The following is a 23,654-nucleotide window of genomic DNA, read 5'->3' on the forward strand; positions in this document are numbered from 1 at the left end:
CCAACCAAAATGCATTTTGTTGTATAAATCTTAGACTAGATTCTATAAATTGATCCTGCATGGTCTAGTGTTTTGAGTATTGGGCTATGACTCTGGAAGATGTGAGTTCAAATCCCTGCTTGGGTATGGTGACCCTGAGCAAGTGATACTCAGAGCCAGAGGAAGGCAATGGCAACCCCCTCTCCAAAAAACTCTTGCCAAGAAAACCCCATGAATGGTTTGCTTTAGGATCATCAGTCAGAAATGGCTTGAAGAAGCATAACAAGAACAAATTCTTGCAAAATTCAACTCTGTGAGATTTATAGTTTTAGTGAAAATATCTTAGAATCATAGATTTGGAAGAAGCCACAAGGGCCATCCACTCCAATCCTTGCCATTCAGGAATACACAAAGTATTTCTGACAGATGGCCACCTAGTCCCTGTTTACCTCCAGAGAAGAAGACTCAATCACACTCTGAGATGCTGTCAAATAGCTCTTACTATCATGAAGTTCTTCCTAATATGTAGGTTGAATCTCTCTCCCTGAATTCTGAATCTATTGCTCCATGTCCTAATCCCTGGAGCATCAGAAAACAAGTCTGCTGCATCTTTAGTATGACATACTTTAAAATATTTAAACATGTCCCCACCTTAATCTTCTCTTTCCTAGGCTAAATATCCTAATTTGGATTAGTTTGATCCAGACATTTGATCATTTTGTTTGCTCTTCTTTGGACACATTATGGTTTGTCAATATTTTTCCTGAACTGGACATCATATTCTAGGAGAGGCCTCACCAAAGCAGAATAGAGTGATACTATTATTTCACTTGATTTAGACAGTATACTCCTATTGATACAGCCTAGAATCACACTGACTTTTTTATTGCTACCTCACACTTGTTATGAGTTTTCCTGAGGGACCTGGTTGATCATGGTGGGAACATCATGCTGTTCTAGAAAGAGTTTTCTATAGCATAGTTCTTCTGGCATTCTTATATATCATGGATTATGACTTCATTTTAGGGATATCAACCATCTTCAGCCACTGGAGACCTCCAGGTCATAAAAGTGATTCCATCCAATCTCCTCCTTCTGTTTCTTGTGCCTGGAGCTTTTTCTCCAAACAAAGCTAACTGAGTGGACAACCTTCTTGGTCCTCAGCTCAATATGTTGCACTGGATGGTATCCTCCCTCTCTTTCTTTATATCCTGGTTCATAACTTACCTAACCTTAATTTCTTAACTAATATATCATTGGATCATCACATACTTATTCTCCTTTGCATTTCGTTCTCCGTTTTTAACCCACATCCCTACTTTGTCTGCTTTTGCCAGAGTTGTATTTTTGGGTATGGATCTGCTTGTTTATCTTCTTTTCCAATGGGCTACATGCATAGAACATATTAGGAAAAACACACGTCTTAATTATCTCTGTTTTTCCTCTCACTGTGCTAAGGAACTGTGGGGCTAATGGTACATTATTAATAACAATGAATAAGGAGGAAAATAAAAAGATTGGTGAGACAGGAAGATGGTGCTGCAGATCTAAGTAGATGACACCATACATAAGGCTTGCAAGTGTTACAAGCTGACTGGAAATCTATATACACAAACAATGATAAGTTGTTTAACATAACAATGACAACAGCAATGAGGCACAAAGACATAGAAGAAAAACATATCTTTATTTCTCCAACTGTGCATATACCATTACATGTGTGAGTGGGAGAGACCCTAGAAAAGTTCCTATGGGAGCTTTGTGGATTCTGGGTATTGTAATTCAGTAACCTAACACTTTCAAAATCTATATGTGATCAACTGTGTCAGGGTTGCCACTTTTTCATTGCCAAAAGAAGAAGACAAAATACAAGGTAGATCCTGATACCATCTGTTTATGCCCACATATCTAGAGACATAAATGTAGAAAAAAAATCCCCATACTCTGGTGTCTGTCCCTCTGTGTATATGACAAATGTATGTGTGGGCGTGTCTACTTACACACGTCTATAAAAATGGAGTTCAAAACGGCAATGAAGATGATAAGAGGTATGGAGAATGAAGCATACGGGAAGAGGCTGAAGAAGCTGGGCATGTTCAGCTTGGTAAAGAGAAGGCTGAGAATGAAGCTTTTCAACTAAGTCCTGTATCTATACAGTTTGACACCCCTTTACCTGCTATGGCTTGGTGCTATGGAATCCTGGAAGTTGTAGTTTTGCTAGGTCTTTACCCTACTCTGCTAAAGTGCGTTGGTGCCTCACCAAACTACAACTCCCAGGACTCCATAGATGGCCTGCATCAATAGGAGTCTAGTGTCTAGATCCAGAGAAGTCATGCTACCCCTCTATCCTACCTTGGTCAGACCACAGCTGGAATCATACTGTATCCAATTCTGGGCATCAGAATTGAAGGGAGATGTTGACAAGCTGGAATGTGTCCAGAGGAGGATGACTTAAATGATCAATGGTTTGGAGAACAAGCCCTATGAAGAGCGGCTTAAAGAGCTGGCCACATTTAGCCTGTGGAAGAGAAGGCTGAGAGAAGACATGATGAGGGCCATGTATCAAGATGTAAAGGGAAGTCACAGGGAGGAGGGAGCAAGCTTGTTTTCTGCTGCCCTGGAGACTAGATGAGGAACAATGGCTTCAAACTCAGGAAAGGAGATTCCACCTGAACATTAGGAAGAACTTTCTAACCTTGAGAGAGAGCTGTTCAGCAGTGGAACTCTCTGCCCTGGAGTGTGGTGGAGGCTCCTTCTTTGGAGGCTTTTAAACAGAGTCTGGATAGCCACCTGGCGGTAGTGCTTTGAAGGTGATTTTCCTGCTTCGTGGCAGGTGGTTGGACTGGATGGCCTACGAGGTCCCTTCCAACTCTATGATTCTATGATAGCTCAAGTGGTGCCAAACTGCATTATATTTTACAAGGCCAGGATTTTGATTCGGGGGGGGGGGGGTGAGTCTGGGTGGGAGAGGATCTATTCTAGCAAAACTTGTGTATCATTATCCCAATACCCCCATGCATATGGGATATATTGAGCATGGTGATCAGATATGTATAAATGTAACAGTACCAGTAAGGCCTTCTCGCGGACCACCCTGAGAATTTAGGGGAGGGGGCTGAAGTGACAAAATGACAAAGTTAGCAAGTTCTTTATTTTTCTTTTGTTTTTAATTTACAATACCATACAAACATATACAGTATATAACGTTTTTTTTTTTCAAAGTCATTTTTGTCCCCGCATGGAGCTGGAGCTGCTAGAGGGAGCTCATCCGCGCTCTCCCCGGGTGGGATTCGAACCTGGCAGCCTTCAGGTCAGCAGCCCAACCTTCAAGTCACGAGGCTTTTATCCCCTAGGCCAGGCGTCCCCAAACTAAGGCCCGGGGGCCACATGCGGCCCATTTAAGCCATTTATCCGGCCCCCACAGCACAAAGGCAGAAGGGGCTTGGGCTAAATGACCCAAGGGTTCTCCTCTTCTCTTCTATTATTATTATTGTTGTTGTTGTTGTTGTTAATATTATTAACATTGAGGTGGAGAGGCCATCTGTCAGGGGTGCTTTGCTTGTGCTTTTGGTGCAAAAAGGCAGAAGGGGGTTGCACTCAATGGCCCAAGGGGTCTCTTCCAACCCTCTTTATTATTGTTGTTGTCGTTGTTGTTGTTATTGCTTGGTGGCCAACTATAGTCCGGCCCTCCAATGGTCTAAAGGATCGTGAACTGGCCCCCTGCTTAAAAAGTTTGGGGACCCCTGCCCTAGGCCATCGAAGGCTCCGGTGGCCTAGGGGATAAAAGTCATTAAAACATGGGAAGCTTTTGTGACTTTTGGGCCACCCTGTGCAGGGCAGAGGCACCCTGGGCTGAGGGGACACTCACTTGGTGAATGGGTGGGGGCCAAGAGAGGGGTCTGAGGGGGTGGGGCCGTGGCTTGGGGGAGACCCGAGTGGGAGGAGCAGGCAAGGGGCGGGGCTACACCGACCCCCCAGGAGGCGAGAGCGGAGGCGAGAGGCGGATGCTCCTGGCGCGAAGGGAAGCGGGGAGCCGGGTCTCGCCGTTCATCCATCCTCGGAGGAGAAGGAGGAGAAAAGGCAGGCTCTGGCTGGCAAGAAGCTTCCAAGCAGCCTCTGCCGCCTCCTCCGCGCCCCACTCCGCCTTTTCACGCCCCTCCGCCGGCTGCCATTGAGCCAAGGCGAAAGGGGACATAAAGGAAGAGAAGCCCGGCTCTGCGAATCCCTCGAAAGGGAAGGAAGGAAGGAGGAGAAGGGCGAGAAGAGCCAGGTTTCCCCCCAGAGGCAGCAGGGGCTGAGCTGGCCATTGTTCGCCCCGGTGGCGAAGCGGCGGGGGAAGCTCGCCCTCTTCCTCCCTCTCCTCCTCCTCCTCCTCCTCTCGTCTCTTTCTCCCTCTCCGTCTCGGCGGCGGGGTCTCCAAGCCCACCCGCTCCGTCTCCTCTTCCTCCACCCAGCCTGTGGCTTCTCCGGACCGGCGGCGACCTCGGCTCGGGAGGCGGGCGAGAAGGCACGGCCTCCCGATGAGCCGCCTCGGCCGGCTCTGGCTCTTTGTTGTCCTCCTCCTCCTCCCCCTCTTCCAGGTAAGAGCCAGTTCCTTGGCTTGGCCTTGGCCTTGGCAGGCAGCACCAACCTGCGGCATCCCCATTCTTCAGATTCGCCTTAGCATTTTTCTATTGCCCCCTCGCCTTAGCCTTGGGAGGTAGCATCAACCTTCTACATCCCCATTATTAATATCAGGATTATTATTAGTGTTATCCTATAGCCCCCTTGGCTTAGCCTTGGCAGGCAGCACCAACCTGCGGCATCCCCATTCTTCAGATTCGCCTTAGCATTTTTCTATTGCCCCTTCGCCTTAGCCTTGGAAGGTAGCATCAACCTGCTACATCCCTATTATTAATATCAGTATTATTATTAGTGTTATCCCATAGCCCCATTGGCTTAGCCTTGGGAGGTAGCATCAACCTGCTACATCCCCATTATTGATATCAGTATTATTATTAGTATTATCCTATAGCTCCCTTGGCTTAGCCTTGGGAGGTAGCATCAACCTGCTACATCCCCATTATTAATATCAGTAGTATTATTAGTATTATCCTATAGCCCCCTTGGCTTACCCATGGAGAGGTAGCATCAACTTGCTTCATCTCTATTATCAATATCAGTATTATTATTAGTATTATCCTATAGCCCCCTTGGCTTAGCCTTGGGAGGTAGCATCAACCTGCTACATCCCCATTATTGATATCAGTATTATTATTAGTATTATCCTATAGCTCCCTTGGCTTAGCCTTGGGAGGTAGCATCAACCTGCTACATCCCCATTATTAATATCAGTAGTATTATTAGTATTATCCTATAGCCCCCTTGGCTTACCCATGGAGAGGTAGCATCAACTTGCTACATCTCTATGATCAATATCAGTATTATTATTAGTGTTATCCTATAGCCCCCTTGGCTTAGCCTTGGGGAGGTAGCATCAACCTATTATTCGTATTAGTAGTAGTATTGTATTGCTCCCTTGCCTTAGCTAGCCTCAAGGAGGTTGCATCAACCTACAACATCCCTATTATTAATATTAGTCTTAGTATTGTTGTATTGCCCCCTTGTCTTGACCTTGGGAGGTAGCATCAATCTGCTCCATCCCTATTATTAATATTCGTATTATTATTAGCATTATGGTATTTCCTCCTTGACGTGCCTTGATCTTGGGAGGTAGCATCAACCTGCTACATTTCTATGATTAATATTAGTATTATTATTAGTTGTATCATATTGCCTCCATGGCTTAGCCTTGGAGAGGTAGCATCAACCTATTATTAGAATTAGTAGTGTTATTGTATTGCTCCTTTGCCTTAGCCACAAGGAGGTAGCATCAACCTGCTACATCCCTACTATTAATATTAGTATTATTAGTAGTATTATCATATTGCCTCCTTTGCTTAGCTTTGGGGAGGTACTATCAACCCATTATTCGTATTAGTAGTTTTATTGTATTGCTCCCTTGCCTTGGCCTTGGGAGGTAGCATCAATCTGCTACATCTCAATTATTAATATTAGTCTTAGTATTCTTTTATTGCCCCTTGGCTTAGTCTTGGGGAGGTAGCATCAACCTATTATTAGTGTTAGTAGTATTGGGTTGCTATGAGTTTTCCGGGCTGTATGGCCATGTTCCAGAAGCATTCTCTCCTGACATTTTGCCCACATCTATGGCAGGAATCCGCAGAGATTGTGAGGTATATTGGAAACTAAGCAAGTGGAAGGTCCAGGGTGGGAGAAAGAACTCTTGTCTGTTGGAGGCAAGTGTGACTGTTGTAATTAATCCCCTTGATTAGCATTTAATGGCCTTGCAGCTGGCTGATTCCTGCCTGGGGGAATCCTTTGTTGGGCAATATTAGCTGGCCCTGATTGTTTCATGCCTTGAATTCCCCTGTTTTCAGAGTGTTTTTCTTTATATACTGTCTGATTCTAGAGTTTTTTAAATACTGATAGACAGATTTTGTTCATGTTCATGGTTTCCTCCTTTCTGATGAAATTGTCCTCATATTTGTGGATTTCAATGGCTTTTCTGTTTAGTCTGACATGGTAGCTGTTAGAGTGGTCCAGTATTTCTGTGTTCTCAAATAATATACTGTGTCCAGGTTAGTTCATCAAGTGCTGTGCAGTGGGTGACTTCTATAGTTCAGTTAATCTGCAGTGCCTATCATGTTCCTTGATTTGTGTTTGGTGAAATGTCAGGAGAGAATGCTTCTGGAACATGGCCATACAGCCCAGAAAACTCACAGCAACCCAATGATTCCAGCCATGAAAGCCTTCAACAACATATTAGTAGTATTATTGTGTTGCTCCCTTGCCTTAGCCACAAGGAGGTAATCTCAACCTGTGACATCCCTATTGTTAATATTAGTCTTAGTATTATTGAATTAGCCCCCTTGCCTGGACCTTGGGAGGTAACACCAACCTGTGACATCCCTATTATTAGTAGTATTAGTTTTATTGTATTGCTCCCTCACCTTAGCCTTGCGAGGTAGCATTAGCTTGCTATATCCCTATTATTGGTATTGGTATTATTGTATTTTCCCCTTGCCTTAGCTATGGGAGGTAGCATCAACCTGTGACGTCCCTATTATTATTGGCATTAGTTTTATTGTATTGGTCCCTTGCCTTAGTCTTGGGGAGGTAGCATCAACTTCACCATCACCATCACCCCAGTCTCTCTTTCTCTGTGTCTTTTCTCTCATATAATAAGCTTTATGGGAATCATACACACATATATCCCTGGCAAAGGGAGATGTTGGGGAGTCAATAAAATCTGCCTGGATCCATTCCTATTGTCCCTTTGCTTTAGCCTTGGGGAGGTAGCATCAACCTGCTACATCATCACCTTCACCCCATTCTCTCTCTTTCTGTGTCTCTTCTCTCTCTCACTCACACATATTCCAGGCAAAGGGAGAGGTTGAGGAGCCCACAAGATCTGCCTGGGTCCATTCGTATTGCTTTCTTGCCTTAGCCTCAAGTTGGCACTAGCACTCTCAGTGGGCTTCAACCTGCCACCTCTATTATTATTATTATTATTATTATTATTATTATTATTATTATTATTATTATTGCCCCATTGATTGAGACCCAAAGTGGTTCACAATCTTCAAAAACATCACCATTTACAATCTGCAAAAATATGAATGCTAAAATGAAATTCTTAAGTCAGTTGAAATTGCATCCATCCCATTATCTATAGGATATCTCTTTCTCTGCTCCAAGCCAGACATGGGAGAGGCCAGACACCAGAGGGGCAAGAGCCAGTCTTTGCCTCTTCTCCTTTGCCATGTTTGTGTGTATGTGTGTCATAGGTTGGTGCTATTAAATATAGTTATGAAGGACCAAGAAAATTGCAGGGTTAACAACTGTCAGCACTGACCAGAGACCTGCCACAACCCCTTCCCAGCAGATATCATTTCTGAAATCTTTCAGTCTTTCTTTGATTTTCTCTCCCTACATCATCACCCTCCTGGGACTCCTGAGGTGGAGCTAATAGGAAATAAGGTGTAAAGTTGGTTGCTCAGGATCCACTTCCCCACAAAGCAAACCGAGGTCATTTTCAGGATGACACTGATCAAACCTCCCTTGCTAGGAATCTTGCTCACCAAAGTCTGGCAGGAGGCACGTGGATTGGGATTTGCCAGGCTGGCAAAGATGGGCTTGTGTTTCATGGCTCTGGCAAGAGGAAGGAGTAACCAGAGGTTTGGGGCAGCTCTGGGAAGGGAGGGTGTGTAGTTGTATTATTTGGACATGTTGTGCATTTCCCTTCACTGTGGTTGCCTTGGAAGCAGAGAGAAATAGAAACCCCCTGCAGTGGGCAGGTTTAGATGTTTAATGCCCTCTGGGACTGGTGATACTACTCCAGGCTAAGGCAAGGGGAGAGTCAAAATGGACCCAGGAAGATCTTGTTTATTCCTCAAGCTTCTCCCTTGCAAGGTCTAAATGTCAGTGTTGGCTGGAGACTTCTATGATACTGACATAATGAATCCTCTTTGGGTTTCAGCCTGAACTTGAAAGGTGCTATCCAATATCCTGAGCCCTAATCAAAAACCTTTCTCTCGGGTCACTACACAAAGGGCAGTTTAACATGTAGTGCACAATGCCTTCCATCTGACATTGGCTACATATGCAAAGTCTGTTTTCCAGTGGCACATTATGGTAATGACCATCCAACACTGGGGTGGAATTAATCCCTAAACGCTTCAGAACCTTGGAAAACTTCTTGAAAGTTCAGACTAATGTTCAAAGCATTCAACCTGCCACTCCTAAATAGTGTTTGTATGTCTCCACTTCTTGGCTAGATAGTAGCAAATTAGCTGGGCTGTAACCCATCTGCCCATTAGGACCACCATAAGTTTTAGATAGGTGGGAAGAGTAGATTTCAAATAGTTTGGATGATGATTTAGTCTAAGCCTTGTTGTATCTCAAACCCATGCATAGGAGAAATATTCCTTCTTCTCATGCCTCATCCCTACATCTCTGGAATAAATTAAGAAGGAGGCCAGATTTCAAGGACAGAACACATGTTTTCTGTGCCAAGCAACTCATATTCAATCTCCAGGAAGGGCTGGGCAGAGATTCCTGGCTGAAGCACTGAAAAACCACTGCCAGGCAATGTGTGCAACAGGGAGCTAAATGAATCATTAGCCTGATTCCTTATATGGAAGTTTGCTGTGTTCTATGTGTGAGATTCATGGCATCTATGGTTCAGAGATCGGATTTAAGAGCAGCTGTCTTGGGAGCAGTGAATCCACTCTCCGTTTTATGGTATCTCCTTCAGCTGCTTTTATACCAGCATCATCCAGGTATTAGATAGAGATTTAAATGGAGCTACCTATGCAATACAGGGTAGCTGCAGGAGGAGCAACAACCATATCCACCATTCCTACAGGAAGAGATCTATCACCTTCCCATGCTTGGTTTTAGTGAATTATGGGAGAAGAAAAGACCATCTTTTCTTTCTCACTATCAGTTTTCCATCCCATATGTAAGATCTGCAAGTGGGGGCATTTCCTCAATAAAGGGCAGCAAGTGCTGTTAGAGGACCTGACCCCTTTCCTGTAAGTAGTTGTGGCTCCATGTATCTGAATTTAGTTTAGCCATCTCCTGGTGTGGCAAAATTAGGCCCATTCATAGTAAATGGTAAAGGTTTCCCCCTGACGTTAAGTCCAGTCATGTCTGACTCTGGGGGTTGGTGCTCATCTCAATTTCTAAGCCAAAGAGCCGGCATTGTCTGTAGACACCTCCAAGGTCATGTGGCCGGCTAGGTGAGAAATTATATTTTTTTTGGGGGGGGGGAGACCATGCTGCTTCAAAGATCCCCACTTCTGCGATGGATGAAAGGAAAGAAGAGGCAAACAAGTGTTGCTAATGGCAAAGAGATGAGGTCCTGAAATAGTCTAAGAATGCCTATTTCCACCATGAATTGTGTTGATTTATTTGATTTATATCTCACCTTTCTCCTGGTCTGGGAAAAAATCAACCCATAGTCTACAGTCACCCACATTTTGTATGATTATCAACAAATTTCAAGCTTGAAAATTCAGAAAACTGTTGGCTCAAGTTGGTTCAATGGACATTCATGTTTAGATGTTAGATGAAAGATCGCTTATAAGATATGATCATTCTGTATGGCTATCTCATTCCTATCCACAAAGATGGTGGAATAGGTGTGTCTGTGTGTTGTGTGTGTATAATATATGAGAAGTGTGTACATCTATGGTAGGTCTGGAGAGTAATTTTCTGGGACTTTCTGGGGGTGCATGCTGAAATGTTCTTCATAGAAAAAGGGAAATAAAAATAAGTATATTTTTAATGTGGGCCTGTTTAAGTTTTGTGGAATATATAATTCACTTTTCTTGGCCAGAAAAAATGTGGTACCAAGGATTCGGGGTGGGTGGGGTCAAGGGCAACAAAATCACACTGACAACCACATGTAGGGCTCCCCAGCCCTGATAGCCATAAAATCAGGTTCTCAACCCGAGGAAAGAAAGACAAATTCATAGATGCTGGAGCCCAATTCTCATGAGACAAGAGTGTGTGTAAATGAATGATACATTTCCACCCCTGCTATGCTTCCCACATAGGTCCTTGTCTGACAACCCTAGGCTTTTGCCTTTTCTTCCTTTCCTCTTTTTAGTCAATACACATGTGTTAGATCCAAAATTGTCTCCTAATCCCTCAGATATCAGCAGGCGTGCTGAGAGAGCTGTCAATATATTTCATTAGACTGAAGTGACTGAAAGGCATTTGCTCTGTAATGAAAACCGGTTAGCTTCTGGCTTTTTCTGCATCGGGTGGTGGTGCTTGTTTTGAGTCAGCAAATATGACTAGGGAAAGTTTGAAGTGAAAAGGAGCTCTCCATTCAGCACCCCAGGCCTGGTCTTAGTTCAGAACTGCCCTAGAAGGAGCAGCTAAGGAGTTAGCCATAACAAATGGGTTTCCATTCTCTGGACTAAGATGCATTCCTTGAAAATACATTAAATTGGTCTCACTGAAACTTACTTCCCTATAATGTGTTTAAGATTAGAGTGCTAGGATGATGATTTATAACATATGAAGTTGTCCTATATCGAGACTTTTTGTTGTTGTCTGCTTTCAAGTCATTTATGACTTACGAAGTGCCTGAAGCAAACATATTACAGGATTTTCTTACAAGATGTGTTGAGAGAGGCCTTGTCTTTGTCTTCCTCTGAGGCTGAGAGAGTATGATTTACCCAAGGCCTTCCAGAAGGTTTCCATGACCAAACAGGGATTCGAACCAGATCTGCAGAGTCTTCATCTAATTGGGACCAGGATTCAAATCCCCACTCAGTCATGGAAACCCACCAAGTGAACTTGGGAAGATTGCACTCTCTCAGCCTCAGCAGAAGGCAAAAGCAAACGTCTTCTGAACAAATCTTGCCAAGAAGACTGCATGATGGGTTCACCTTAGGGCTCTCCATGAGTCAGCAACATATTTGAACAGTAAATCCTGGGTGCTCCACTACACACAGTCTTTATTTCCTACCTCCCTGTTCCCCACAGGCCACATTTCTGACCATTTAATGTGCTTCAGATCTAAAACAAGGTATGCAGAGCATGTCATTAAAAATCACACTCATTGGATGCTTTTGGAAGTGCATTTCTCCATTTGAGTCTTTGTGTATAAATCAGATAGTTGTGAGGACTCTGGGGGTGCCATAGAACTACACAAATGACTTTGGTGGGCTACTCTACTTTCACTCCTGATCTAAATCAAGTGTTCATCCCGAAACTGTGGCCAACCTGCTTAATGCTCCTCAAGGCCTTAATCATGCTCTACATGGAATATATCACAATCCAACCTCTGATCTCTAGAACAGCAGAAAACATCCTCAGTATGTCATATTTTCCCATATATAAACATGTCTATCATATCACATTTTAATATTTTTCCGGGTGAACATACCTAGCTCCTTCAGCTGTTCCTAACCGTGCATGGTTTTCAGACTTTTTACCATTTTGGTTACCCTCCTCTGGACAGGTTCCAATTTATCAATACCCTTCTTGAATTGCAGTGCCCCAAACTAGATACGGTATTCCAGGTGAGGTTTGACCAAAGCAGAATAGAGTGGTGCTGTTACCTTCCTTGATCTAGACACTATGCTCTCTTGATGCAGTCTAGAATTGCATTGACTTTTTTAGCTGCTACATCACCATATTAGCTCATGTTCAGCTTGTGGTCTACTCAGACCCCTAGATCATGTCCATGTTCTATCTTCCTCCGTTACCTGAACTGGGCTATTCTATCAAATGCTTGGCTGTTGTTGATTTACCCATTCCCTTGTCTTAGGAAAGCTGCCTTTAAAAGGCCTCAGTCTGCCGGTCAAGCGTGCTAAGCCCATCAGCATCATACTGCCTGCCCTCAGTATATTCTCAGTCTTATGACTGTACCGGTGATTTCCTGACAAGAGGGAAAGAGCCGATGTCATCTCGGTTACCTTTGCCATTCTTGTCTGTGCTTTCCAATTACTGCAGAGCTGAGTATTACAGGGTCAGGGTATTTTTCTTGACGGATTTATTTCTGCTTAACAGTGCAAGCTTGGTTACACATGACATTTTAGTCTGTGTGCCTGCTGGCCCTTCTCCCCTTGTTTTTTCTCCCGTTCTTTCCCTGAGTGCATTTCATACGCTTCATGAAGCTGTGCTCACGAGAGAGCTGCCAACCACTCAGGCCCTGTGCCACTAACTGTAATTAACTCTGTGCTCTAATGAGAGTACTGTTCGGCACATATGCAGAAAAAGGAAAGGAAAATCAGCCCACATTTATGCAGAAAACCTGCCAGTCTTTGGCCCAAGAGAGAATAGTAGTGGCCATTTTTCACATGAGTAAGTCTTATTTATTGGAATTACATGGGGAAAGGGGTATGTGCTTTCTGGAAGCCCCAGTTCTTCATCCCCTTACTCCAAAGAGCAATTATTAAATGTGTTGCAGAGAGCAGTTGGTAAAAAAAATCCTGTAAGATTGCTTTTTCCGAGGGCAGAGTGAGCCTTGTAATAAGATAATGCATTTATTGGAAAAGTCAACAGACCATACCAAATACAAATAAACCATATACAATATTACAAATGCATGCAAACTCTATTACATTACATAAAGAAAAGGAAATCTGCTATATTACTGCTCAGTAATAAGTCCTGTAATAAAGAATATGGAATTATTGTTGGAAACGGTAGCTCAATAAGCCAGGGTTCTCAAAAAATGGAGATGTCCTGTCTCATATAAAAGGGGGGCTAAGTCAAGGTAGCATATGATAGTATTGTTTTCATTAAGAAGTCTTGTAATAATATAGAGTTATTGTTGGTAATGGTAGCTCTGTGTCAACTAGCTGTGGCACTCCAGAAACACTGGCAGATAAAAAGGCGCCTAACTCAAGTTAGGGGCCCCTGGTGGCACAGTGTGTTAAAGCGCTGAGATGCTCAATTTGAAGATCAAAAGGTCCCAGGTTCAAATCTCGGGAATGGAATGAGCCCCCGCTGTTAGCCCCAGCTCCTGCCAACCTAGCAGTTCGAAAACATGCAAATGTGAGTAGATCAATAGGTACCGCTCCGGTGGGAAGGTAACGGCACTCCATGCAGTCATGCTGGCCACATGACCTTGGAGGTGTCTATGGACAATGCTGGCTTTTTGGCTTAGAAATGGAGATGAGCACCAACCCCCAGAGTCTGTCACGACTGAACTTAACATCAGGGGAAACCTTTACCTTTACCTAACTCAAGTTAGTGCAGTGTATTCCTTCAAGTAACCTTTCTCAAAGTTGGGCTCACATCCCATCTTTTTTGGCCCTTGCTTCAGAACTTGAAAAGTTCCCTCTTTTTGGACTACAGGTGACGCAAATACTGTGGATTGGAACCAGACTTAGATGGGGTTAAAATGCGTCTGGGGAAATCAATGGGATGTGATCATCACCAGCCCTGCACAATTCAGTGTTAGGGATCAAGGCTAACTCCATGGGGTGGTGAGACCTATTCTTTACTGGCCTTCCATACTCAAATAAGGCCTAGCAGTGCCTCCTTTCTTATTTTTCATAGGGTCCTTGAGATAGCAGAGATGCGGCATGATATTGTGCATGTCATAGGTCTTCAAGGCCAAATGATTTTCAGGGGCTGTGGGGGATCTGCCAGTTTTACTTGTTCATACTTTCATTGTTTAATCCTTCAAAGTCTGACTGTCCTAATGATGAAATTTTTTTACAATTTTGAGTAAAATCTTCAAAAACTGGTCTGAAACAAAATTTTCCCCATCTCCAATGACCACATTTAATGTATTTATTATTTATTTATTTACAGTATTTATATTTTGCCCTTCTCACCCCGAAGGGGACTCAGGGTGGATCACATTACACATATAAGGCAAACATTCAATGTCTTAGAACAAAGACATAGAACAAAGACAAAGACAAATGCAGGCTCCGAGCTGGCCTCGAACTCATGACCTCTTGATCAGAGTGATTTGTTGCAGTTGGCAGCTGGCTGCTCACCAGCCTGCGCCACAGCCTGGGCCTGTATGCAGCCAGGCTCAGCATATAGAGCTCTGTGTTGCCTGCCATGTTAAAATGAGAAGCCTCCAAAAAAGAGGTGGCAACCCCATTTCAACATATAGCACCTTTAGGCATAGATTTATTGAACACCATACTTTGGAAAACAAAGCACTCAGGACTATAGTCTTGGATGGATACATTTGCCACTTCTAGTTCCATCCATAATAAAATTTATTTTAGTCTCAAGTTTTGATATCCGATATGAACAAAATTTAGAAATTTTTTACTTAAAAAGTTAAACTGAAATGACATTTACACCAGTTCCTTAGTGCACCAGCGTACCTGCAGCAAAACATACGTCAAGACCCTGAGCAAGCAGACCCAATTAAGATTTACTCTGGATTCAATTTAAAAACAATAAAATACACAGCATATTAATGTCAGCCAGAGAGCACAAACCCATAAAATACAGGATCGGAAGAAATAAACTATATTGGCTAGCTTCTCACATTGCCCGAGTTCTGCAGTAAGTTATGCCTCAGCCAGCCAGCCAATAAACAAGAAAGTATATGACATGACAAGATTTCCTTGGCAGGGAGCTTCATTTCAACAGTGATGCCACTAAAAAAAGCCCTATTCTTTGTTTCAACCAGAGCTGGTGGGTGACTTCCATTATTAGATGAATCCCTTCTGAGTTTTAACCTGAACTTTAAGGAGATATTCAAGAAGCTGAACCTGTTTTGGATTCATCATTGTGGATAATTAAACCCTACTGATGTAGAAACCCCTTGCTGCTGGTGGTAACCATACTTCTAAAGTTAACAGGCTGATGTGAACAGGCTGGGAACAGAGTGTCTATTGATCTCAAAGGTGAACACTTGGCCACTTAGAGGCCTTTTGGGAATGTGTCATAGCTCTGTAGTTGAAAGCACATATTTCGCCTGCATACTTCGTCAATTCCAGTTAAGAAGGACAGGTGGCAAGGAATGGTCAAGACCTCTGTTTGTGTGTGGGAAGACCCGGGCTTTCTGTGGTCTTCTGTTCTCCCTGCTAAAAGGTTACAATGTTTCTCTTGGGGCCCTTTCACATTGCACAATTATAAACCTATATTTAACTGCCACAGTAATTAAAGTGGATCACAAGATTTGCAGTTTGGGGAGAAGCATGTAGAATTTTCTGCCAGAGAGTTCTAGTCTCTCGCCAAACTACATACTCAGGGTTCCATAGGATATAGCCTTGAGGTTGAATTACTGACACTAAAGCATTGGTAGTACAGTAGAGTCTCACTTATCCAAGCTAAACGGGCCGTCAGAAGCTTGGATAAGCGAATATCTTGGATAATAAGGAGGGATTAAGGAAAAGCCTATTAAACATCAAATTAGGTTATGATTTTACAAATTAAGCACCAAAACATCATGTTATGCAACAAATTTGACAGAAAAAGTAGTTCCATACGCAGTGATGTTATGTTGTAATTACTATATTTACGAATTTAGCACCAAAATATCACGATATATTGAAAACATTGACAACAAAAATGGCTTGGATAATCCAGAGGCTTGGATAAGTGAGGCTTGGATAAGTGAGACTCTACTGTACTTCCAGCACCTGCATCCATGGATTGTTTGTCTATGGATTGTTTATCTATGCACACCCCAACCCAATCGAAAAACCAAACCATGGTTTTGCCATTTTATATAAGAAACACCATTTTACTATGCCATTGTATATAATGGAACTTGAGCATCCATGTATTTGGGTATCCACAGAAGGGTCTTGGAACTAAATTTACTTATTTATTTATTTACAGTATTTATATTCTGCCCTTCTCACCCCGAAGGGGACTCAGGGCGGATCACATTATATACATATAGGGCAAACATTCAATGCCCATGTACACATAGAACTGAGACAGAGACAGATGCAGAGGCAATTTAACCTTCTCCTGAGGGGATGTTCGATTCTGGCCACGGGGGGAGCAGCTGCTTCATCATCCACTGCGACGGCACTTCCTCATTCCAATGTCGTAAATTAGTTAAATTTGCCTCCCCACTTTATAAGTGGTACCTTATTTCCTACTTGATAGATGCAACTATCTTTCGGGTTGCTAGGTCAGCAACGAGCAGGGGCTATTTTTTATTTTTTAATTGATGGGTACTCACTCCACCACGGGCTGGCCTCAAACTCTTGACCTCATGGTCAGAGTGATTTATCGCAGCTGGCTGCTCACCAGCCTGCACCACATCCCGGCCCCAGCAGTTGCCTTGTATGCAAATATTCCAAGATCCAGAACTCTGAAATGCTTCAGGACTCAAAGATTTTGGCAAAAACAGTGGTTCCTAATCTGCATTGTTTTTCCTCACACCTTTGTCACACTTACCATGGTAATATGATACTATCATGCACTGTATGCAAATCCCCCCCACCCCAAATGCAAACTCTAAAACACTTCTGGTCCCAAGCATTTCGCCTAAAATAGTGTTTCTCAATTTGTGTTATTTCCCTGCAGCGTTTTGTCATACCCACCACTGTAATGTGACCTCCTTCAAATTTTCTGAAACAGATTTCAGCCATTGAACTGAAAGAGCTTGCCTACTTGTTACCCTTGAGAGCAATTACCAGTCAGAGTAAGTACTGGAAAGCAGCATTGCTATTGCGGTAAAACTGTCAGTAGTGGGAAGATAAGGGAAAGAATAGCTTTGACTTATGGCTGTTTCAGATATAGAGATCATAGATTCTCTGTTGCTGGTAATTAGCCATTTTAATTTCTTTGCACATTCAGTTTGTGTGCTGACCATGAAGGAGGATGTAGAAGGGAATTCGTGCAACATCAAGCATTCCTGGTGTGTGTCTGCACATGCCCAAACACACACACACAGAGTAATGTAGAAATTCTTCACATGATCCACAGGAGATCTCAGTCAAATTTGGGTATATCTGCAATGGATGAGGGAAAATCTACTCTCCCCTTCATAAACCATTTGGATCCTTCTCCATCCTTGAAACCGGGTTGCATACTTCTTGGATTTAAATATGTGTCCCTGTGTGTATAACTTTGTTAGGTTGATATTTTATTTAGATACGATGGTCTTAATCATGTCATCATCTCCAAGTTGAATTTTTCTTCCCTCCAACACTGTCTTTGAGACAGTGCATCTAAAGGGAACATGTTGGTTTGGCAGACAGCAGACAACCACATGGCACATAGTTTTCTCTTCCCAGTACCTTGCTTTCACCTCTTACATTTGCCATCAGAGACAACTGAATTGGTCTTTTTAATGGTGTGGCTATCACTTGGCTTTTGGGTTTTGCAGTGATCCATTTTTAAGTATGGGAGGGAGGAGAGCCTGGTTAATGTCTGCTTACCCACCAGTCATAATTTTCATCAGACAGACCAAAAAAACCCCAGATTGACATAACACGCAGAGCTTTTCTGTCTGCCAAGTATGCAAAGACTGAAATGAAACCTTTAAAAAGAGGAAGTAACATTGTAATATTTCAAACAAATGAAATAAGCCCTTTTATATTAGGATCATGGAATTAATAATGATGACGCAGTCAAAGCCAAATCGGAACAGTATTTTCCAGCTTGCCATTGGATGTGAAATGAAGACAAAAAGCCCAGAAGTGTGCAGTTGTAATAATGAGGCAGGGAAAGAGGCTAATCTCATATGCTGGGAAATGACTTTGTCTTTGAAATGAAGCCAAATGCATGGTCTCGTTTTAATGAAGCTGTGCTTTGCAGTAGTCTATTCTCTGCAGATACAACCTCATGTACCATAAAAAGTTTCCTTTTGTACAGGAAGGAAAGAGAACAATTGGACACAAATTGCTGTACATTATTTGCAAGACCCTGAGCACCCCACTGAGGCAGGTCAGGCTGGTAATCTGGCTTTAGTTCATTGGCCTTACACTTCTGATCATTAGAGGCAGATGAGGGCATTTTGTAATCTCCATTCCAGGACCAGTGTATTTAAGAAATTTCTTTCTCTATGTAGACCACTCCAGATTTTTCATTTTGTGCTGCTTCTGGGCTGCTTATACTGATACTGAAGTGCACTGAATTGCAAGGGCATCCTTTGTTGTGGTGTTGCCACATGCCCTGGGAGATCATCTGGTTCCCCACATCGTCTGGTTGTGATTAAAGACACTTAGCCAAGTATCTTGATGTGTCTTTCTTCTTGTGAGAGGATCATGGTGGAAGGCTGTTCTGTGGCACTTCACTGAGGGTAAAGAAACCCTGGTGGGGAGGGATGTGGTGGGGTGTGGGAGAGAATGAAGGGGCTGTCAAGGTGGTATGGTGTGGGAAGTCTGGGACTTGCACACATGCTTGACAGTTAATATTGAGATGCACTTGATAGTTAGTGGGGTGGAAGGGATCTTTGAACAGAGCCTCTTTATATACATTCCTTTTGTATAAGGGACCTGAGAATCTACATTTTTGGTATCCACAGGGTTTCATGGAACTTGTAAATATGGATGACTAGCTGTAGTTACACAATTTGTATGAAGCAGTATTTTACCCATTCCTTAGAAGTGAGTCAGAATTCTATTCTAAATTAACTAAAATTCACAGCATTTCAATGCAATAGAATGCAAAATGGAGAGAGTTGCATCTCTTTACTCCTAGTTTTCATTCAATACCTATGGTGTGTGGAGGCTCCTTCTTTGGAGACTTTTAAGCAAAGGCTGGGGGGCCACCTGTCGGGGGTGCTTTGAATAAAATTTTCCTGTTTCTTGTAGGGGGTTGGACTGGATGGCCCGCAAGGTCTCTTCCAACTCTACGATTCTATGATTCTATGTGTGCACAGTGTGTTAAAGCACTGAGCTGCTGAACTTGCAGGCCAAAAGGTGCCAGGTTCAAATCCCAGGAGCAGAATGAGCACCCGCTGTTAGCCAGATCCTGCCAACCTAGCAGTTCGAAAACATGCAAATGTGAGTAGATCAATAGGTACCACTCTGGCGGAAGGTAAGGGCGCTCCATGCAGTCATGCCGGCCACATGACCTTGGAGGTGTCTACGGCCAATGCTGGCTCTTCGGCTTAGAAATGGAGATGAGCACCAACCCCCAGAGTCGGTCACGACTGGACTTAACATCAGGGGAAAACCTTTACCTTTACCTATATGTGCAAAACTCTTAGTTGAAATTGCTGGTACGCTGGGGATCTTTGGAGGAACTAGTTGAGGACCTAAGAATTTGTAGGAACTCAGGTTATTGGGAATAATTGATTTATGTGCTTGGCACACAGTTCAGATGCCCATCTTTAGGATCCCTGGCATACTTGAAAAGCCATGCCTTACGAGGGAGGATCATGACTGTTCCTGTGAATTCCTTGCTACAATGTAGGCCTTTGCAAGCAAATCTCAGCACCGATTCATGTAAAAGGAAGTGATTTATAATATGTGTCAGTAGAACATTGTCGAACTGGGAGGAGATTAACATGCATAATTTCAGACGCAACAGTATTTAGAATTCCGAATTGCCTGCTTAATGCAAATGTCGTGACTTAAATACTGTGCTTCGTCTTAATTAGATAAAATAATCCTTCATTGCTTGGGTAGTTCAGTAAATTGGTTGCTGGCCTGGCATCCCTAGAATCGTGATCATGCATTGCTTAATCCATATGGATTTTGGAAAGGAAATGAAATGGAAAAAGACACAGATATATTTGTCTGGGCTCCGCAACTGACTCCATCACGGAGGTTGTACTTAAATCAAATTGCTCGACCCAGATATGCAAGCTGTGGGATTGATTAATGGGGGCTGCCAAGGCCTGGCTGAATAGTCCCTTCCATGGAGAGGGGGGCATCACCCCAGTCCTAACAAAGCCATTCATGTAATCTGATGAACTGTCTGTGCATGGTTAGAAAATCTAGCAGTACCCTAAAGATAAATGCATTTTGTTTCACATAAGCTTTCAAGGGCCTTAGGCCACTTAGAAAGATCTGTGAACCTGCTGAAGTCAACTGCAGGTCATGAAAACATATCCCCAATAAAGCATGCTAGTCTTTTAGAAACTACTAGGCCATTTTTTCCCAAAATGTGGTCATTCAAGTGTTTTGGACTCAAGTTCTCAGAATTCCTATTCACTGGCCAATGTAGTTGCGATTTCTGGTTACTGAAGTCCAAAACATCTGGAGGACTAGAATTTAGGACCATGTATTATTTCTGCTGTGATGGACACAGGGCTACCCATGGCATGGACATTTATGTGAATGAATAGAGGTCGTTTGCTTTTTAAATTCACACAATCGTAAGTCTAAGGGCTTGCCCATACAATAATCAAATAATAAAATTGTATCAGATTAAGATCATTCTGAATGTGACACATTAGTGTATTAGGTAGAGCAAATGCATTTTCAAATATTTGGTTTCATCAATGATTTCCCCTGCTTGTCCTGTATTGGATAAGACTGGCATCAGGAGTTGACCTCCTTATACAGAGGCCCACGTCCTAGTTGGTGGCTCCTACGTTCTCCTCCTCCATCTCTACTGTATATCCTGTTCATCTTTCTAATCTTGCCTCCTCTTTCTAGTTGGCGGTGCCCGTTGAGTTTGGATAGACTGGCAAGTGAATAGACAACCACAACACCATTGAAGAGAAGGGTATCCAGGGTATATATCAGTTGTCTCTGATGACAAATGCCCAGGGATCTCCAAAGCATAAACATAGCATTGAATGTAATTGAGCATTGAAGCCATAGCCAAAAAGTTGGATGTATTGCTCTATTCTGATTCTGTTTCTGAGGTTTCAGAGCATGAAAACGTTAATGTCTGAAATAATGCATTAGCTTGAAATCGGTAAAGAACATTCAGTGTTTAATGTTAAATAGATTTTTAAAAATAAATTGACTGTTAATTCATTCATTCAGTGATTTGTAGCCAATCAGTATTGAAAATTGCATTAAAATAGAAATAAATTAAAATAAAGAAGACATGTTGGTTATTACTCAGAAGTGATGTTGTTGGTATTTAAAAATTATGGTAGAAGTTTTAAAATCAATTATAGAAAATTTTAACAAAGTAGGGGAAACAAATTAATTTTAATGGATAATTTCCAGGCTTTGGACATAACCAGGATTGATTCTATAGGAATGGCTATGTTTATCTGATTTTAAATAGATGTGAAAAGAAAAGCAAGTCTTGGTCTGAATGCTCATATGACAATTATCCTCCTAAACTTATGCAGCTCTGAACCTGAGCAGTACTGCTGAGTGCTCCAGATTTTAGTATGGGCATTAAAGGAGGTATCCAAAGTCCTGACCCCTTTCTTCAAAATTGGTTCAACACCTTGGATAGCTCCTTTGACATTCAGATTATAATCTAAAATGATTCAGCTGTTCCACCAACATGTAAACCACCAACCATAACTTTAGGTCAATATCTTGAAGGGAAATACAGTGTTCCCTCACTTATCGCTGGGGTTTGATTCCAGGACCACCCGCAATAAGTGAAAATCCGTGAAGTAGGGACACTATATTTATTTTAATAGTTGTACATTATTTTAGTAGTTATACACTATTTTAAGTCTTTATCAACCAATCGTGTGTTGATAAATTGCCTCCTTCTTCTCCCATTGCCGCTTGGGCTCCTTTTCTCTCCCTTTGGCTTCTCCTTCCTCCCTTCCTTAGGCTGTAAATTGTAATTTTTTATGATCTATAATAGTCTTTTAGAGTTTATTGAAAAACCACAAAACAGCAAATCCGCGAAAAGTGAACCGCAAAGTAGTGAGGGAACACTGTAATTGGTAGATTCTGTCTCTATTTCTGTTTAATTTTTAATTCTTTCTTCCCTTCCATTTCTCTTCTCTTCTCTAATTTTCTTTCCCCCCCCCCCTCTTTTCTATTAGATATTTAGTTATCGTGTCAGAAGCGAACTGAGGGTATAAATTGTAATGTATATGAAAACACAAAGTTTTAAAAAACTTGGTATTATACTAAATGTCCTTTGGTGTTGCTATAAAAAGGTCCTTATTGTTCATGTGGCAGAGCTCAAACTGCATTGTAGTAGGTTGTCTGTGGTTTGCTCTTCGCTACACTTAAGCCCCATTTCTTAAGGTTGGCTCTGCATCTTGTGGTGTCAGAGCACAGATTGTTCAGCGCCTTCCAAGTTGCCCAGTCTTCTGTGTGTCCAGGAAGGAGTCTCTCATCCACTGTCAGCCACTGATTGAGGTTCTGGGTTTCATTCTGCCACTTTTGAACTCGCTTCCTGGGGTGTTCTTGCGAGTATCTCTGTTATATTCTAGTACCTAACAGTATATTCTGTTAGATAAAATGGTAACACATAATTTTCACTAAATCAGAACACATAATACAAAATTAGAAAACCTAGAAATGGGAGTGAGTAGACTGCAGAAAGTTGAGGGAGAAGGAAGGGTGCGGATCTAGCTCTGACAGCTTCTGACAGGTTCACCAATTTACTTTGAAGTCCCTCTGTTTAACACCCCAATTTGGAATCCTTAAAGTCACATATTTAGTGCATTAATAGTAGTCCTTTCCTGTAGATGTTCCTCAACATCATGAGATTGCATGTTTCATGTCTAGAAATATTTTTATTGCAATCTATTTGTTTTGGGGATCTCAAAATGCTGTGGTGGATCCTTGCCAAGAAAATGATTTTGAAAACAGAATTCTTTATTTGGTATATAGATTGAATCATCTCCAAATGCTTCCAACAACACTTGCAGTACATTACTTCCACTCAGATTATATCACAGTACTTACCAGTGGGTAAACATAAGGCTTCTAATCATACATACTAAGGATGGGGAATTTTTTGAAGATATACTCTAATCCACTAATTACCTAATTGCTACTTAAAGTAAAACATAACTGTCTCACAGAGTATCCAAAGCTATGTAGTTTCCTGGTAATGACAACATAAGTATGGAAGAGCAGTACGAGCTATACATCAGAAGACTATTATCTAGCACTCTGAATTTAAGACGACTGTCTGCTGTCTGCACTTCAGGTTGATTGCCTCATAAGGTAATTCAGGAGCTTTCCTTCTCTACATTATTAGTAATCATTTCTAAAGAATGTTTAGTGTACTGTAAAGTCATTCATGGTCATCCTTAGAATGAAATTTCATCAAATGTGCTAAAGACCTGTATAGCAAAACACACACACACACCTATA

At 42.2% G+C, this 23,654-nt stretch overlaps 1 protein-coding gene across 4 annotated transcripts in view; it reads left to right on the top strand.

Moving 5' to 3' along the window:
• The first annotated feature begins 3,952 nt into the window (after positions 1 to 3,952).
• ptpro (protein tyrosine phosphatase receptor type O) overlaps positions 3,953 to 23,654 on the top strand; it is a 132,571-nt gene continuing 112,869 nt past the window's right edge. For all 4 annotated transcript variants that reach the window (XM_008118630.2, XM_008118631.2, XM_062983132.1 and 1 more), the window contains exon 1: positions 3,953 to 4,559. In XM_008118630.2, the coding sequence (XP_008116837.2) occupies positions 4,500 to 4,559 (60 nt within the window). In that variant the 5' untranslated portion in view covers positions 3,953 to 4,499. The remainder of the gene's footprint in view (positions 4,560 to 23,654) is intronic.

The sequence above is a fragment of the Anolis carolinensis genome, chromosome 5, assembly GCF_035594765.1.
Source record: "Anolis carolinensis isolate JA03-04 chromosome 5, rAnoCar3.1.pri, whole genome shotgun sequence".
Classification (NCBI taxonomy): Eukaryota; Metazoa; Chordata; class Lepidosauria; order Squamata; family Dactyloidae; genus Anolis; species Anolis carolinensis.